Source organism: Vanacampus margaritifer, chromosome 14 (genome assembly GCF_051991255.1).
Source record: "Vanacampus margaritifer isolate UIUO_Vmar chromosome 14, RoL_Vmar_1.0, whole genome shotgun sequence".
Lineage (NCBI taxonomy): Eukaryota > Metazoa > Chordata > Actinopteri > Syngnathiformes > Syngnathidae > Vanacampus > Vanacampus margaritifer.
Window position 1 is genome coordinate 8,634,900 of NC_135445.1, and position 17,908 is coordinate 8,652,807.

Consider the following 17,908-nt stretch of genomic DNA (forward strand, 5'->3'; position numbering starts at 1 on the left):
AAATTTTCATTTTTTTAACAGATTCACGAGGTGAAGGGAGGGAGCAAGACGAAAGAGACACTGCAAAAAAAATAAATAAAAAAAAAATATATATATTTTTTTAATTGATTTGTTGGATTTTTAAAAAAAAAAAAAAAAAAAAAAGGAGAGCAATGATGATGTCAAATCGAATGAACAATACTGAGCTCTCCTGTAGAAAAAAAAAAGAGACACTGCAAACACCGATTTGTATTGCTCTGTCCAAAAAATATATATATATAGTGCCAACAGGTACTAGTTTGCCCCAAGGACAACATGATTAGCCCACGGGACTGTTCTAAAAAATAGCTCACCAATGATGGGACAATGTAAATTAAAATAGAAGAAAAATGTTTAACATTTCTTTATTGATACTTAGAAATATTCTATATTTATAGATAGTGTTTTTAAAAAATGCAGTTTTTGTTCACCCAAATTTGTTGTTGTTTTTTAAGGATAATTTGAGAGCTGTAATTTTAATATTGTGTTACCATGATATTTTTGCTTACGGTTAACATCAGAATCTAATATCAGTCCATGCCGAGAGACTACTAAAATCAAAATATTATTCAGAATTGGGTTGGCAAGGGAATAGGTACAGTTTTCAATTAGCATTTGGGTTAATTCGCAAAATTAACTGGATTAAAATGCTCTCATTTTAGTTTTTAAAATGGAATGGGACATTTTCTCAACACCCTGTTATGGATTTCCTAACATATTGGTTATCATTCCTCACATCATTTCTGTGAGATAATGCTGGAAGACTAGAGGGAAATAAATAGTGACTGCTGATGACTTCTTTTTTTTAAGGCCCTCCAAGATTGCTTTCATTTTGATACTGCCAGTTAAAAGTCAGTTTAAAAGTGCAATGTTGCTCACATAATTAATCCTTAATTAAACCCTGCTTTGAACCAGCATGAAAACCCATTTGATTATTCAGGTCAAAGTTGTCATTTCTCCGTGGCATTCAGTAAGCATCAAACAATAATAATAATAAAATAAAACACAACATACTTCTGGAAATATTTTTCCTCAGTACTTTTTATTGATATGAATGATGTCAGGGGCTTTTGTTGTGGCAGCCATACAGCAACAACAAAGGCCTGAAATAAAGTGTGGAAAAAGGTCCAGACAAGTGCGGCTGTAGCCTTGAAAAGTTCAAATCCCACTCTTTGTTAAGAAGATTACTTTTAAATGAACAAATCATTCACGAGTGACAATGAGTTCTTTCCCAACTCACTTGGCAATCCTCACTGTGCTGTCAAGATAAATAATAACACAAATATGGCAAGAATGAAGTCACAACAAAGGAATGCATGGCCTCTAAGCTCCTAGATTCAACGCTACTAGTTCCTGCAGCCGTCTGAGACCAGTTAAGTATATTTTGAGGATGAAATGAAAGGTTTAGCATAGTGGAATTTAAAGTTTGCCGTTTCATTTCCTGGCAATATTATCAACTCAAAGTGTTCTCAGTAGAATTTAGCATTAAATCATAATAAAGTATAACAGTTGACATACAGAGATTATATCATTCTAGAAGGTTGTTGGACCTTGAATTTGTTTGGACAAAAACTTTATTCCCCCATCAGAAATAATGAAAGTATTTATATTTCAATCTATTTAGACTTCTGGCATATAATAAATAGGGGTATTCGATAGATTTTTTTTTGTCAGTTTATATGGAGCAATTGGTAATATAGTGGTTTACTAATATTCTTTGTTCAGCACATTACCCTGCATTGATGATGATTAGTGACCGGTATCGTCTGACTTTCACCCTTAGTCGATAGCCTGTAGCTTTCCTATGACCCTGGACAAAATAAGCAGTGTAGAAAATGGATTTGCATGCGTTTACATCGGCTTTTCCCAACCTTTATTGAGCAAAGGCAACCATTTAACACTACAAAAATCTCATGGCACACCAACAAACAAAAGTGTCCCAAAAAGTATGAATACTAAAATAATGCTGTTTTTTTTTTTTTTGCCTCAATTGGTTTAGTGTGAAATTGACGGATAGATAAACAAATATTTATTTGCAATAAATAAATAGTAATTTTCTGACAAATAAGGTAACAGCACAGCTGATGAGTTCAATGCCCCAAAAGTGTTGTCAATCTGTTCAACTAAACTTTGGAGAGGAAAATATGCTTCCAACGTGAAACAAAACAACACTTTGACAAATTTTTCAACGGGCCATCATTATCTCATTTGCTCCCAAAAACGTATAAAAACGTTCTATTTTAAATGTTGCCATGGTCCCAAAAACGTATCTGTTTTAATGTTGTTGTTTGTTTGTTTTCTGCTAGAGCATTTGATGCAGCCTCTGACCTGAAGAGGTCGCTTAAAGCAATGGTAGTTATTACAAATAAACGGCCAGCAGGTGGCAGCACAGTATAAGAGATCAGCCAGAGCCATGTTGCAACAAGCTCTTTTCCCCAGTGTTTTCAGCAAGTTTGTGAATAATGATGAAACTTAGCTATATTCTAATGCTAATTGCTGCAAAACGGAAACAGATACAAATGTACTTTTTTGGGGGGGGGGGAAGAAGAGACCATAATATTTCTCTTGATGGGTTTCATGTTATTATAGCAATAGAACACATCTTCTGCGGGACTTGCAAAATCAGTCAAAATCCAGCCAAACAGCTCGGAGCAAAGGGGGTTGCTTCAGTGAAAATTGCTGGCAGTGAACGAGTTCAATATTCTCTTCCGACTGCGCTATTTTCTACCAACATGGATGAGACAGTCCTCCGATTAATACGACCGCACGTGTCATTTTGAAATGTGCCAAATTACAAAGTGTTACGTACTTTAGTTTAGAGAGCCCTATCGGTCATGTAAATAACAAAAAAAAAAAAAAAAGAAGTAAAGTGAACTATAAAGGGAATTGCTAGTGGAAACGTCAAAAAAAATTGTTGGAAACACTTGAGGTGAGATTGTGTTTACGTGTGTGGAATAAACATAAGCTGTTATTTCTGAGCTTTGAGTAAGATTTGTGATGTCAGGTGGCTAAGTGAGCGTGCGTTTTTGGGTTGGAGCGTGAGAGGCGCTGCAGGGCAGAGTTGAGTTGAGTTGTGTACCAGCGTCTGACCTCAAGAGCTCGCTGATGCAAACCTCTGCATCTACTTTAAAGTTTACCGCCTTTCAGTTTTTAACAGCGTATTACACCATGGAGCGCACAGCTTTCTTCATTTGGTTCTTCAATGTTTAAGCACCGTGCCATTAATCCATCGCCATATAACTCTACAATTCCGATTCAAATTCCCCTTTTTCACATGACTTATTCTTCACCTCTGCCTCCCATTGTTTCACTAATCATCTCCTGATGCTTTTGTAAGGTATTCATCCTTCTTTCATTCAATCATCTCTCACACAACAGTTTCCAATCGCCCTGAAGGCATTCCACGAATGTCTGGGCATCGTTGTTTTGTGTGTGCGAATATGCGACCGTCAGCTCTCCCTTATCTTAAGGTTCAGATCTGGAAAAATGGAAAGGATGGGATCATAGCGGGAGAAAGGACACTCATATTAATACAAAAGAAGAAGAAGAAAGTAAAGAGCACAGCCACTGTGAATGTGAATACATTAAAGTTCTTAGCATGATGGCTGAGGACATATTAGGGATTTGTACGTCGACGAAAGAGTAGGTAGTGGGTTGTGGAGAACCGCTTGCCTTTGGGTAAGTCCGTACAGAATGTTGTCATGCACATTCACACCTACGGGCAATTTGGTTTCTTCTGAAAGGATCTCTTGCAAGTTTGGGGTCTGTAAATAAGAACCGCTTGATGTGAACTCGGGCTGAATAGAACAAGAAGGTTCAAACACAGGGCGGTCTCGCTTTGATGTAATAAAGCAGACCACTGCGGTACCTTATATAAGATTGATGTCATAGGGGATAAAAAACGTTTTGATTTTTTTTTTTTTTTCAATTTTATCCATGAAATAGATAAGCAGGAAATAATAAGACAGATACAAGTGTTTCCATTCCATTGAGTTGTATTGTAATAAAAATCTGATTAATCGACTTTGGCATTACTCAATGTTTAAAACGTTGTAATTGAAGAAAAAGAGTTAATGTGCACAACTGTGTGGTGTGTTTCCAAGCTCCCGACGTTGAGAAAGTACCCTGAATGCACCGTGTTGCTAGCATAAGCCCTCATTGTAGCATAATTTATTCTGCCTTCCCTGAGCTTGTTTTAACTGTTTAATGACACCCCAGTTGGTGTCTACTATATGTACATAGCAAAAAGAACTACACACATTAAATACAAAACATCCTTCGTTTTTAAAATATTGCTAGCCGCTAATGCTAAAGCCAATGTAATATCCCATTGAAATGCTAAGGGTTGACTTTGGGAGTGATATTCCTTCACATAAGGAATCACATAAACACTGCGGAAACGTACAGAAGAAAGAAAAGAAAAGATTACTCATAGGCACACATTTTTTTGCAATCTGTGAAAAAACGAATTATATTAATACGTACGGATCTTTCATCAGTTCTCTTGGTAAGTGTGGACTCCATCGAGTGGCACCACACTGCGCCTAAGAGACCAAAATGCTGATAAACAGCTATTATTTGCTTTTATTTTTTATTATTTTTATTAAGTGGTATACACTAGATAGTATTCTTATTTTACTTTCTTTGTCATACCTACAACACATTTCCACATGACATGGCTCGGAATACAGTACCTGATGTCCAAGGTTAGCCCAGCAAGTCCCCAAGACCTGTGAAATTAACAAAATGCTAAAGAGATGAAGAATGAAAATTCAAGAGGCTTGAACTGCACATTATATTTACAAGGTCATTTAGTACTTGACAAAAAAAATGCAGTGTTCAAGAAGAAAGTGCTCAACATGCAGGAATGAATGGGCATGAGGCTATGATGCTACTTTTGACTGGCTGAATTGATTAATTAAGTTTTGAAATCAATAATCATTATTATTAATCGTGATTTCAATCTCAATCCAAATCATTGCGATTATTATTTTTTCCATAATCGTCCAACTCTAATTGTTGGAATCTAATATTTATTCATACTATAGTATACAGTAGAAGGTCGAACACTTATATAACTTTTATTTATCTAGGGTAGGCAATTGAGAACGGTTTCCCATTTGCGATGCCGACCAAGCGGCAGGCAGAAAAGTAAACCAAAATTCTGAAAAAAGGGCAACTTTTTAAAATAATCTTACCCAAAGAAAATAAAGGAATATAGGAATGGGTGTATATTGTTCGTCTCTTCTCAGGTTCTCCTTCTCTTAACAGCCTTTTTTTTTTTTTTATAAATATCACATAAAGAGGAAAGAGTGAAACATTACTTAAACAGTGGTAGCCATTTGATACTCACTGAAGTCAGCTGAAGTCTCACATGATTTGCTGACATCTTTTTCTGACATCATGTGTTGTGGCGGTTCAATTCTGGATCATACAACCTAAAGTTTTTGAATTTATATAGCAGTAATCCACTACATATCATCGTCAGCATGTAAACCATAAATATTGCGTAAATTCACCAAGTGTAGTTGTTCCATGTTTTTCTTGTCTTTTTTTCCCCCTTTTCTTTTTTAATTTACTTGCATAACCACAAAAAAAAAGCTGGATCTAATGGATCACCAGGGGAGAGATGAAAATATTTCACTACAATTATATTACCTTTTGTCACGCCAGCTGGTCTGGACAAAAAGGCACCACAGCGTCTCGCTGTCTCCTTTTATGACTTTTTCTGTTTGTTTGCTTTATTTACATCATTGTTTCTCCGATGACACATGATTTAGCTCATCTAAAATGCAACGGGCCCAGCATTGACGTTGGATAGGAATCAAAACGGTGACCAAAGCCATCTGTCTAAATCAGTTTTGCCTCTCAGCAGCTCAAACTCAAAAAGAATACAGCTCTTAGCGATGGGATTTTTCATAGAATAGATTTCTGGATGGATGTATTGGCATGAGAGTTGGGTCGTTATACAAACGAATAGCATATTTAATTGGGCCAAATCGGTTATTTTGAATCAAGACCAAACATACTTAACCCTGGAGAACCCACGGGGTCAAATTTGGCCCCTATAAATTCTGCTACTCAAATAACAAAGACCTTTTTCTTTCTTTTTTTTTACAAATTCAACTTCAAAAGTCCAGAGTGCCACTTCTGACCCCTGCATGGGGCCATCTAGTAGATGAATATTGCACTTACATGAGCCAGAGTGGTGGTGACAAGATGGCTAAAATGCAACAAATAACAAAAAACAAAAAATATATATTGTTCAATGTAGCTGTGTATTTGATTGATTTACTGACAGTTTTTGTTATTCTGATTTTTCGAAATGATACCCCTAAATCCCAAAGGGTCAAATTTCGCCCTAATCCTAAATTAGGGAATAAATTGAAAAAACATATATTTTGGTGTTCAGTGAATTTATAGCAGTCATTTAATGTATAATTCATAATTTTCCAAAGAAGAAAAGGGTTCTTGGGTTCTCCAGGGTTAAGCTTGAAATTCAAAGGACTGTTTTTGTCTTTCTACTTGAAAAGGATACTTTACTCATTGAGCTCAGTCAACAGGTAAGCCATGATTGGTCGTTACCTACTTCCTCAGCACAGGTGATGTCATCTTCAGTCGACAGCAAGTAGAAAAACTTGTTTTTAAAGGTATTAATTGTATATAAAAAAAACATTCATTTTGGACAAAATACAAACTTTTTACTGCAGAAAATGGCTCAACGGGTCAAATATCCCTTGAAAGAAGCATACAGATTGCTTTCTATTTGAAATAAATAAAAGGGGTATCGATCGACAACAATCTCCTATTAAGATTTTAATGAAACTAAGTATCTAAAGTACATCGCAACTTTAAAACCCATCTATTGGATTTAGAATTGAGGTCAGATGTGATGTTCAGCAGGATGTCTCACACAGTCGCCTGTGAAGGAGATTCTTGTCTCATTGTGTCTGCGGCTCGTTCCATCTTCTCATTCAAAAGCACACTCGCACGTCAACACAATCGATTTGAATCTGAAGCGAGTGCCATTTCACAAAGTGCCATTTCACGCTGACTTTTGAATAAGACGGAGCGTTGCTCAGAAGGAGGCAGGTGTGTGTCGCATGCGGCGATACCCGGCCTTGTTTCAAAGTATCGCCCTCTAGTGGCCGTTTTACAATCAGGAACTAGAAATCAGAATAATAATTAAAAGAAAATATCTATTTTTTTAAGGAAAAATGCTAAATTGGGGGGGGGGGGGTGTTACATATTAAAAGTACTACTCAAGATTTCAGTACTCTTACTGGTATCAATCTGGGAGGGAAAAGCACTTTCTAAGCACATTTTTCTAGCTATTTTTCTAGCCATATTTGTCACAATATCACGTTTCTATCATGTGATGTTATCACGTTTCAAAAGTGTTAAAGGAATTATGTTCATGTACAAATAGCTTCTATTGATGAAGACTGATCGGTGCATCTGTTTGTTAGTTATCTGACTCTTATCTAACTCTCGGTTCTTACAGGACGATGTCATTAACTGTGACGAATTATGCCGTTTTAATTCTTGGGTGGGTGGTTCCCTTAACCCTATAGTAATAAAAATGACAATGAATATTTTTTTGCACTAAATTTCAAAAGGTTTGTTGGTTGACTTGCATAGCCCTCAAATAATATAATTTTAAATCAACTTCAAACAAACCCGATATCGCTGTCAAACCTCAAAACAAACGTAATGCAACTGGCATTTAACATGATTGTTTTTTTGTCCCCGTTTCTTTTTGTGTATTTTTAAATGTCTGGAGAATTGTCTACGCTGTGGTCTTTTAATTGTTGTCTTTCAGTAAATGGCTTATCCAAGTTCTTAATAAGGTGGCTGCATTGATTAAGGATCTTTCTTCAAAGCCTATAGGAATACCTGCAGGTCCGAATCTATGTGGGTTTGCGTTTCTCTGCCCTGGCGATCAATATGTGAGTGTGTGTCTTTGTTTTCAGCACTGTTTTTTCTTTAACTTTGACTGAAGTTCTCAGATGAGGGACAAATTGATCAAGATGGCCCCAATTAGTCTTTGTGATTAATTGAGTGTGATTAGATGTCCTCTCTGACACCTCATTGTTGATGCTATTGACAGGTTAATTAGTTACTGTGGTGACCGCTTAAACACAGCTAACTGGGTGTGACAGGGAAATAACCTTAACAGTAATTACTGGCCATCTTTTGTCCATTGTATCAGAACTTTAAAATACTGTATACTTGTATGATTATTTACAAAATTGAATAATAATGCAATGGAGTATTTTACAGTAATTCACCATATGGTTTTCCACTGTAAATACAGAAAAAATAACATTGAGATTTAAAAAAAAAAAAAAGAAGAAGAGTTGCAATAATATGGAGAAATAATAATAATAATAATAATAATAAAGAATAACCAGCCACCAAAGGATCCACAATAAAACCATTGTTTGCATAGAAGAAAAGAGTGTGTACATATATAAGCTTTGACAAATGGCGAATAAAGTCTTGATAGCAGAATCCAATGAGGTCCTCAATATTTAATGTTTGCCTGCTTTTTGTTACACTGTTCCCCCTGAGGGTTTGCCTTTCTTGTCTTGGTTCAATATGATCTTCACTTTTCTCATTGTCAAACCTCAAACACTTCTGGGTAACTTGAAAACTAAAGTCGGTGCATTGGCGATTTAATTCATGGTTAACACAAAAGTTAAAAAAAAAAAAAAAAAAAAAACAGGTTCCAAAAATGCTTTTAGTTGACGATGCTATTACTTGAACTAATAAAACCATACCTTTTAATCTAGCCACACCTTAGAAGCCTCTGTTCTGGAAAAAAACATTTTGAGCTACCCTAGTGCACCACAGGGGAAAGAAATGTTCTCGATTCATGCGGTTTTTCCCATGCCTTGCATTCCATGAGCAAATACTGTAGTTCTTAAAGAGAAATGGACGCCTTCTCACTTTTTAGTGCTTATGTAACTGAACAAAATGGAGAACGAAATGTTGTTGTTTTTTTTATCAGTGGACATTATTATGGGGAAACACTCAACTGACACTACATTAGGTACAGCTGCAAGAGCTAATGTTATCCAATTGTAAGAGTGGTATCAAAGACTGCTGTACAAGTAGTAGTGGCTGGATCTCTGCCAATGGTTGAATCAACAATTGTGTGCTTGTTGGACAGTTTGCAGGCCACCTCCAAATTCACTGAGGATGTAAAAGGACTGCATCATTTTTGTACATTTTTGCTTTTCTGGTATGTTGTTTTTTCCTTCTCTTCTTCTTTGTTATTTTTATGTATACATTTTTGTTTTTAAGACATTATGACGTTATTGCTGTTGTTTTTGTAGTTGTTTCTTTTTTCTTTTTTGGGGGGTTTGGTTTGGGTTGTTGTAATGTCTCTCCAAGCCAAATGTGTGTGCGTGAAAAGTGCATTTCTCTTAAAGGGACAGTGAGATACTTTTAGTTGATGTTGATTATGGTTAACTTCCACATTTCTTGACCGATTCCAGTCGTTTAAATTTTAAACTGTTCAGCTCATTTACATTTTTTTTATGGACAGTAAGATACTTTTAGTTGATGTTGATTATGGTTAACTTCCACATTTCTTGACCGATTCCAGTCGTTTGAATTTTAAACTGTTCAGTTCATTTACAAGAGTCAGCAGTCCCATTCAAAATTTCCGCGGGAATTTTTCTAGTTATTGTATACGTATCTCACTGTTGGTATTGTTTACCAAAAAGAAAATACAAATAAAATAATTAATTCCTCAAATGGAGGCTGTTGTTAGTATAGTGGTTCACATAACTTTTGCACAACTGCTGTTGGATCAGTTCTGACTCAGTCTTTTATGGCGTAAAAACGGGCACATCTTCATTTTCGTGCCAGGGTCTAATTAAGCGTGTTTACAAGTTTTGTGTCGATTTGGTGACCAAAAGTAGACTAGATTTTAGACTAGCTAAAAGGAGGTCTAAGTTGTGGCGCAGGTGGTGATTTTTGGTGGATTTGACCGACGCCTCTAAATCATTGTAAAAAATAAATTCATTGAACTATCATTCATTTAAAAAAACATTTTGATAGCACATCCCTGACCTAGCAGCAAATCAATGGGTGGTGGAACATGACATCACTTGATGTGATTTGCACTCACCGATCTCCTCCATCTACATGCCATGTGGAGAGTAATGAGGAGATCTGCGTCGAAAGTTGGCTGTGCTCCCTCCCACAACGCCAGAAACACCCACTTTTACCTGTGCTTGTCAAGGAAAATCCCAAAAGAAAGAAAACTCCACCCATTCGCACAGTTAACTCCACTTTATGCGAGACTTGCGGGTACAGAAATAGGGCAAGGTTGTCCTGTATTTGGGTTGGGTACATTTTTAAACATCGCTATACAGCAGTTGCACAGCTCAGCCACTAAAACAAATATTTAAAAAAAAAAAAAAACCTCAGCTGAATTGTCAATGTATATTTGTTGAATTGGATCTCATTAAACCGTGCATGTGTTCATAATGTGGTAGTCAATATGTGAAATCCCTAAGATTAAAATTTGATAATAGCTCTTATATCATCCATAAAGAGCAACATACTGTACTGATTGTGACTAATGAAGCACAAAGTGTGAAATGAATTTTTCCGGCACTTAAAACAGATGAGACGGTTTGCGGATCAATTTATAGCGGCAAATAATGATCTTCTTTCGCCCCTCACGTATCTCTCCTCTACGGGGCCAGTACTGTATTTTATACGTAGTGGAAATAACTCTGGGAAAAAGGGCAAAGAGCCGCAGGAAGGAAGAGGGAGTGGTAGACAAGTGTGTGCTTCACTTGCTGAGAAGAAAGGAGCCTAATCTCGAGGGAGGCCAGAGTTGGCATAACATCGCTTCTTCTGGACAACCTCCTTCATTCATCTGTTTCGCTCCCACTGCACTAGCCTTCTTTTATTCACATACAATATTGCCTCCCTAGTCTCTTTGCAACTTTTTAACCATTTTCCCCCCACCACTTTTCATTGCTCGGTCAACATATCCACCCACCTCCTCGATTTCATCTGTGAGCATAACAGTAAAGGCTTAATGTTATTTTATCTGCACTTCTTTTGTTTCATAATCAGTATTCATAATCAATATTCATATTAGTTTAACGTACAGCACACAAGACTCCGGAGAAATCACTTACTGTATTTGTTGATTTGGATGTAAAAATGAGTGCAAATAAATGTGAGCAAGTGATATTGGCTGCAGAGCATTTCTGTCTACCTCGCAGCCATATTTAATTAATAATAATTACATTTGAGTCGAATAATCACAGTCTGTTCTTTGTTTTCTTGCCTTGCAGTTTCCCCTCGGGAACCGATAGTGTCCTGTAGATCCAACACATATCCCAAAGGCTTCTACTGCAGCTGGCACCAGCAGCACTCGACCTACATCCCCACGACGTTTGAAGTGGACGTTCAGTAAGTCATTTTGATTTTTTTCCTTTGTTTTGTTTTTTTTTGTACATTAGTAGTGGGGTTTCCATCCAATTGTTTCAAATTTTTAAAGTAAATTTGCTGAAAATGCGCAAAACGGACATGCGACTTGTGCCCGTTTCCGTCTGTTCTTCTTTTGCGATTATTGAGAGGGGACTCCAGCGCTGTAGGTGGCGGTATACACCATAGAGATGTGATCCACCAGTAATTTAAAAGAAGCCTAATTCTGGTTACTTAATTCTGTCTGTTAGCGAGAGCCATTACATCGTGATAACTTACATTGATGTTTCTGCATTTGGCAATTTATTATTATATTATATTATTAGTATGGGATTTTTTTTAATGGGCTTTAGGTGAACTGATGAATACACGCACGCTCGCACGCACGCACGCACGCACGCACGCACGCACGCACGCACACACACACACGCACATACTCACCCACATACAGAAAAAAAAAAAATATATATATATATATATATATATATATATATATATATGTGTGTATATGTATATATATGTATATATATTAAAAAAAAAACATTTATTAAAAATTTTTTAAATTTATTTGTTTTTTAAAAAAAAAAGGAGAGCAATCATGATGTCAAATCGAATGAACAATACTGAGCTCTCCTGAAAGAGAAAAAAAAAAAGAAGAAGAAGAACAGGAAGTGACTGGGCTATGTGACACTGATCTGAATATATGACATGTGCAAGCCATTGAAGCGACAGGGCGGCCATTTTGCCCCTCCCATCTCGCGAGCAGGCTACTATATAAACTATACGGTATACGTACAGATTATACATATACAAGTCGTAGGCAGTTAGTATAGGGCCGTGGCGGGGTGGGGGGTTTGAGGGGGTTTGGTCACTATTTTTTAACAAGTGAAAAGAAAAAAAGTGGACGGTATGTGCTGTTTTGAAGACCCCCTTTTTCTTTTATCACTCAGTTCCTTAGACCCCAATATAAGATTTGGTAGAGGCATCTTTTGTTGAATTACAGTTATAATTCTCCTGTAAACATCATTAATCATATAATTTATACATGTATTTAAGGCAAGTTGTAAAATGTCTGAAGTCCTCTTATGTTTAACAAATCATAAATCATGCTGTTTCTACTAAGTACAGTTTCAAATGTTCTCCAATTTCGATACTGTAAATGTATAGGATCGTATGCCAAGAAACGTTTCTTGGGAGGAGTAATATGGCAGCCTCGCGGCTTCAAACGTCGGCTATTTAGTAATATATTCCGATCAGTGGCCATGCAATGACGTTGTATGAGCTTTTGTAATTCTTGATCAACTGTAGCATTTTTTTTTTTTTTTTGCTGTTTTCCATCTAAGAATTGCATTAATATTCACTTTTTTAATTAATTTCCGAAAAGATTTCTGTTTCGTCGTTCCCCCCAAACATAACCTAACTTTATCGTCCGCCATTGCTTTGTAACTACAAACGTACATGTGACCTAATATTCGGTCAAAACGTGTTGTTTATTTGCAAAACCTGTTTCCATAGCCAAAATTCGCATTTTCCTTTTTTCAATACGCTTCAAAAATTAACCCCCTCAAAGCGTAAAAACATTTTGGGGCGGATTTTGGGCCCTTTTTCGAATTTCTTGCGTTTCCATTCAGTTTTATTTTCGCATTTCTTGAAAATTTGAATAAAAAATGGGTGGATGGAAACTCCGCTAATGACTGACCACCACTGAGGCTGAATAATCCAATTTTGACATCCAATTGATAATCCAATATTTTTTTGTAGCCCATAGGAGGAAGAAGAAGAATTTTGCGCTAAATACGCCTGAGAGCGCCACTGCCATCGTAGTGGATTTGCAATTACATGTTATTCTAGTTAGTTATTCAAAATAAAAAATCATGTTCCCTGGGGACACAATTGCGCCTCCATGGTATCGCAAAAATGCCCCCTGTCATTTTTACATTATATTCGCTAGTTGGAGGGCACCAAAGAAGTCCACATCTGACACTTCTTTTTTTATCTTTCATCCTTCCCTATCTCAAAGCACAGCAGGTGCTCCTTATTAATACTGTATAACCATTATGACTCCATTAACATGATAATAAGGAGTCAACTGATAGAAAAATAATAAGTGTAGTCATTTGTTCGGTATTTTCTCCCTTCTGGCTGATTTTTTTTTTTATGTGGGTGACGACCTTGCCGCAATCAACAAAATATTGGTTGGCAGTTTTTTTGGTTTTTTTTTTAACAAGATGCTTGTGTTTCTCATTTCTCCAGACATAACCAGCGTTCACTGGAGGTGCAAAAAGATTCCGTCCATAAGAATCGCTGCCATGTACGTTTTCCAGAGGTTTTCTCCAGCTTTCCATACAATGTCAACGTGACCGCAATCAGCGCTTTGGGCAAAGCCTCCAGCACAATCTCTTTTGAGGAGTCCAGTATAGGTAATGTAAAGATCCCAAGTAAACTTCATCTTGTTTTCTCTTATGCTCTTCCGATATACCACCAGTTTTACATCTAAAATTGACCTTTAAAAAGTTTGGGAACTCACTCAGCCGTGCATTACCACTTAGTGAAGTAGCATATGAAGAAGGTATTCCTGACCAATTTTGTTTCGTTTCCAAATTGGCGCAGGCTTGGGGTCCTTCTCAAAAAAGATTTGGCAAAGAACACAAAGACTGAAAATAGCGAGTGTCATCTCAGTAAAGATGCCAACCCCTTCCCTAATGCCAAAGCATTTGTTTGACCACAGATGATTGATTGTATTCACTCCTTTGGGAGCTTTTGTTGCGTACACATCAATGATCAGTGCCAGCAAGAGAAAGAAAGTAGAAAAATAATTGGCCAAATAAATGTCACCAAACTGAAAAGGGAATGCAGAGTTGTTGTTTTTTTCTGAGAAATCCAGCATAGTCCTTTTATGAGAAACTCACACTGCATTACGTGGTAACAATTTTTTTTTGTGTGTGTGGCTGTACTTGCTATTGATGAATTTGCGATTTTAAATTCAGGTAGGCCTACTACAAAATATAATTTGTAGTAGATGATCAGTTGTGGTTAAGTAGGCTTTACCAAAAACAGCATTGCTCGTTATTCTTATCCTGCCTGCTCGAGCTCTGCGTGTGACGCTTGTTTTAATCCGCAGTCGCAATCTGTTTTCTTGCTGCCGTCAGCCTTCTCGTCAATAAAATTTCTCCTTACCGTGTCCAACAGATTTATGCCAAGATTTTATTGTTCCATTTTAATTGGCAGTCATTGATGACAAAGTGGTTTACTCGCCCAACTTCTCTGCAGGCTGCTTCGGTTCAAGTCCCATTTCATTCAAACTTCCGGGGTGTGAATGTGAATAGTGAGATTGGCTGGTGACAAGTCCAGGTTGGAGTCCGCCAGATAAGTGGCAGCTACACGGCACCATACAGGATAAGCGGTATAGAAATAGGATGCAAATACAGACTAAGCCAGGGAGGCGTGGCTCAGTGGTAGGGTGGTGGTCTCCCAACACAGAGGTTGTGGGTTCGACCCCATGCTATTGTGACCACGTCAAAGTATCCTTAAGCAAGATACTGAGCCCTAAGAGTCATGAGTAGTCGAATGTCGAGGGCCTTGTAAGGTGGAAATGTGCCAGTACCATATAGCAAAAGTAGTTTGCACCTTCAGGTCCTGCTACATAACTGCTGTCGAGCTTTTTATTCATTGGTCTGCTGCACTAAATGGTCTAACTGCGCTACAAGCAATGTTTGTTTATTGAACTTATAAACCAGCAACAGAAATAGTGACATTAAAATATAAAGATTAAAAAAATATATATATATTTTTTTTTTACATACATGGTCATCATTAAGCACAGCTTACATGTTTAAAAGGGAGTAGGAAGAAGTAAAAAAAAACTTGACTTGAGTCGTACCCTCTTACAAGAAAGAAAAAAATTACACCTAATTGCACTCTATTTTCTACGTTTGTACTGACTTATACCTGATTTAAATATTGTTGCTGTACTTTGTTTTTATACATCTTCTTAAACACAACCAGTGATTCACACCTTTTCAGGTTGATTCCTAAATTGTTCCACAAATTTACACCTAAAATTGAAATACAACTTTGCTTAATATTTTGTTAATTGTACCCCTTAAATCATAGGCACTCTCTCTAATTTCAAACAACTTCTGAATATTGTGGCAAAGTAGATTGTTGTGTACTTTGTACATTATTTTGAGCTATTTTAAACTGAACTAGATTTAGATAAAATGCCATTGTGCTTAATTTGATAAATAGTGAATATGTTATTTCTGTATATTTTAATCGGTTAATAATTCTTATTGCTCTCTTCTTGTAATTTAAAAAGAGGGTATTTGTTTTGTAAGCATTTCCCCATATTTCCACACAATAGGTTAGATATGGTAATAATAATGAGCAATATAACGTATATAATTACTTCTTATACAAAATAAGATAATTTTGGACACTTTCCTTTTAACATTATCTATGTGGGACTTCCAGCTTAATCTTTCATCAATAACAACACCAAGAGATTTATTTTCATACACTCTTTCTATTTTGTTAGAATTTACTCTAATTGTGACTTAGTGCTTTATCTGTCTAGTGCCAAAAACTATTTATTAAAAAAAAAAACTATAACTATGTGTCGACATTTTACCCAGTACAAATGGACTGTAGAGTTGTAAAAGTAACACTCAATAGGTTCTTACAAAGTTCACACAATTGTTAATTACTATTGCCTTTAGCGGAGACGTTTTATTCTTAGCCCAACTTCATGGCATTCAGAATTCTTAAGTCTGTGTAAAAGTACAAGATGGTTGTACCACAAAAGTAGGATTGTTAAAATTCTCCGCAGACTGGCTGCAAGGCAATGAAGAGGAAATGTGTTCACTAAAAGGAAGGAATGAGCTCCACTTAAATAGATAAGAGAAGTGCTTCTGGCGGTTCTCAATTCTGCTGTATCCCTTCAAGCGAGTTATGGGTGTGTATGGTGTATAAAACACACACAGTTGATGTGTGTGTGTGTGTGTATATAAATTGAGCCAGTGACATGCTCCGCCAAATCCCGGACACAGGATTAATGAAAATGCTAATGCTAGCCGGATTAGCGCGGTGACTGAGGATACTTTCCTTAACTATCGGTTGATAAGAAAATACCGCACTGCTCCTTTCTTTGCATTCTTGAACATTCCCGTACGTGCCTCTCTACTTTTCACTTTCCTCCTATCTTGCCATTTCCTTACCTTCTGTTTGCATGTACAGTAGGTGTCTGAATGGAAAAGAGTTTAGCCCCCCTTGTCTATTTGCTCCCAGCGTCTGTATTGTTAAAAATAAAAAACTTGTGAGTCACATTCATTTTACGGGAAAACGAGGCAGATCATAAATAAATAAAACAATTTCATGCTTTCTGGCGCACTTCTTAATTCCAAGTGGAAGTTAGTAAGGCCATTCTTGGCTGTCCTTGTTCATTCGGCCACTGCTGGAATAAAATTAGATGAGATGTGCGTGTATGCATGTGTGTTAAATTGTCGCCAGTGTGGATTAAACCTTTGAGAAAGTTGTTTCCCCATCAAATAAATCTACAGTTTGCACAGTTTTAACACTGGAGAACCCAAGAACCCTTTTCTTCTTTGGAAAATTATCAATTATACATAAAATGACTGCTATAAATTCACTGAACATCAAAATATATGTTTTTTCAATTTTAACCCTTTATTCCCTAATTTAGGATTAGGGCGAAATTTGACCCTTTTGGGATTTAAGGCTGTCATTTCGAAAAATCAGAATAACAAAAACTGTCAGTAAACTATTTAGAATTTAAGAAAATAAACAATCAAATACACAGCTACATTGAACAATATCATTTTTTTGTTTTATTTGTTGCATTTTAGAACTGGATTTTGAATGTACAAACACACTTTGGCCAATGGAAACAAGAACACAGGGACAAAATCACTGCTGGGAAAAAGAAATAAAGGTCTTTGTTATTTGAGTAGCAGAATTTATAGGGGCCAAATTTGACCCCGTGGGTTCTCCAGGGTTAACTGAGTAAAACTACTCTATGGAAGTTGAGACTAAAAACTGTTCTGAGTGGATGAGATCAGTAACTGATGGCAGTGCATCACAAAACAGCATGTAGCACAGCACCACCTGCTATGTTATGTGGCTTGCAGTGGAGAGAAGGATAACCTCTGGCAGCTGTGCAGGGTCTGGCATCCACCTTCCCATCATTGTTTAAATCACAGGGATGCTGACTTGCACCGGACCTATGGCATTTAACTGCCTCTGTTTGTGAAATATGGTGCGATTTATTTAGATTAGATTATTTAGATATTTATTTTATATTTGTGTACGGATTAAAGATTTCCACTTGTTTGAGATCACAGGTGACCTTTGTAATGATTGTATCCCTGGAGGCTAGTAGGAGAACAGACAAGTCGATTTGAAATATCGAGAT

General features: G+C 36.6%; 1 protein-coding gene across 3 annotated transcripts in view; it reads left to right on the top strand.

The window, feature by feature from the left end:
* cntfr (ciliary neurotrophic factor receptor) overlaps nt 1-17,908 on the top strand; it is a 358,577-nt gene that overhangs the window by 313,354 nt on the left and 27,315 nt on the right. For all 3 annotated transcript variants that reach the window (XM_077586331.1, XM_077586329.1, XM_077586330.1), the window contains exons 5-6: nt 11,346-11,463; nt 13,732-13,898. In XM_077586331.1, coding sequence (XP_077442457.1) covers nt 11,346-11,463; nt 13,732-13,898 — 285 coding nt within the window. The remainder of the gene's footprint in view (nt 1-11,345; nt 11,464-13,731; nt 13,899-17,908) is intronic.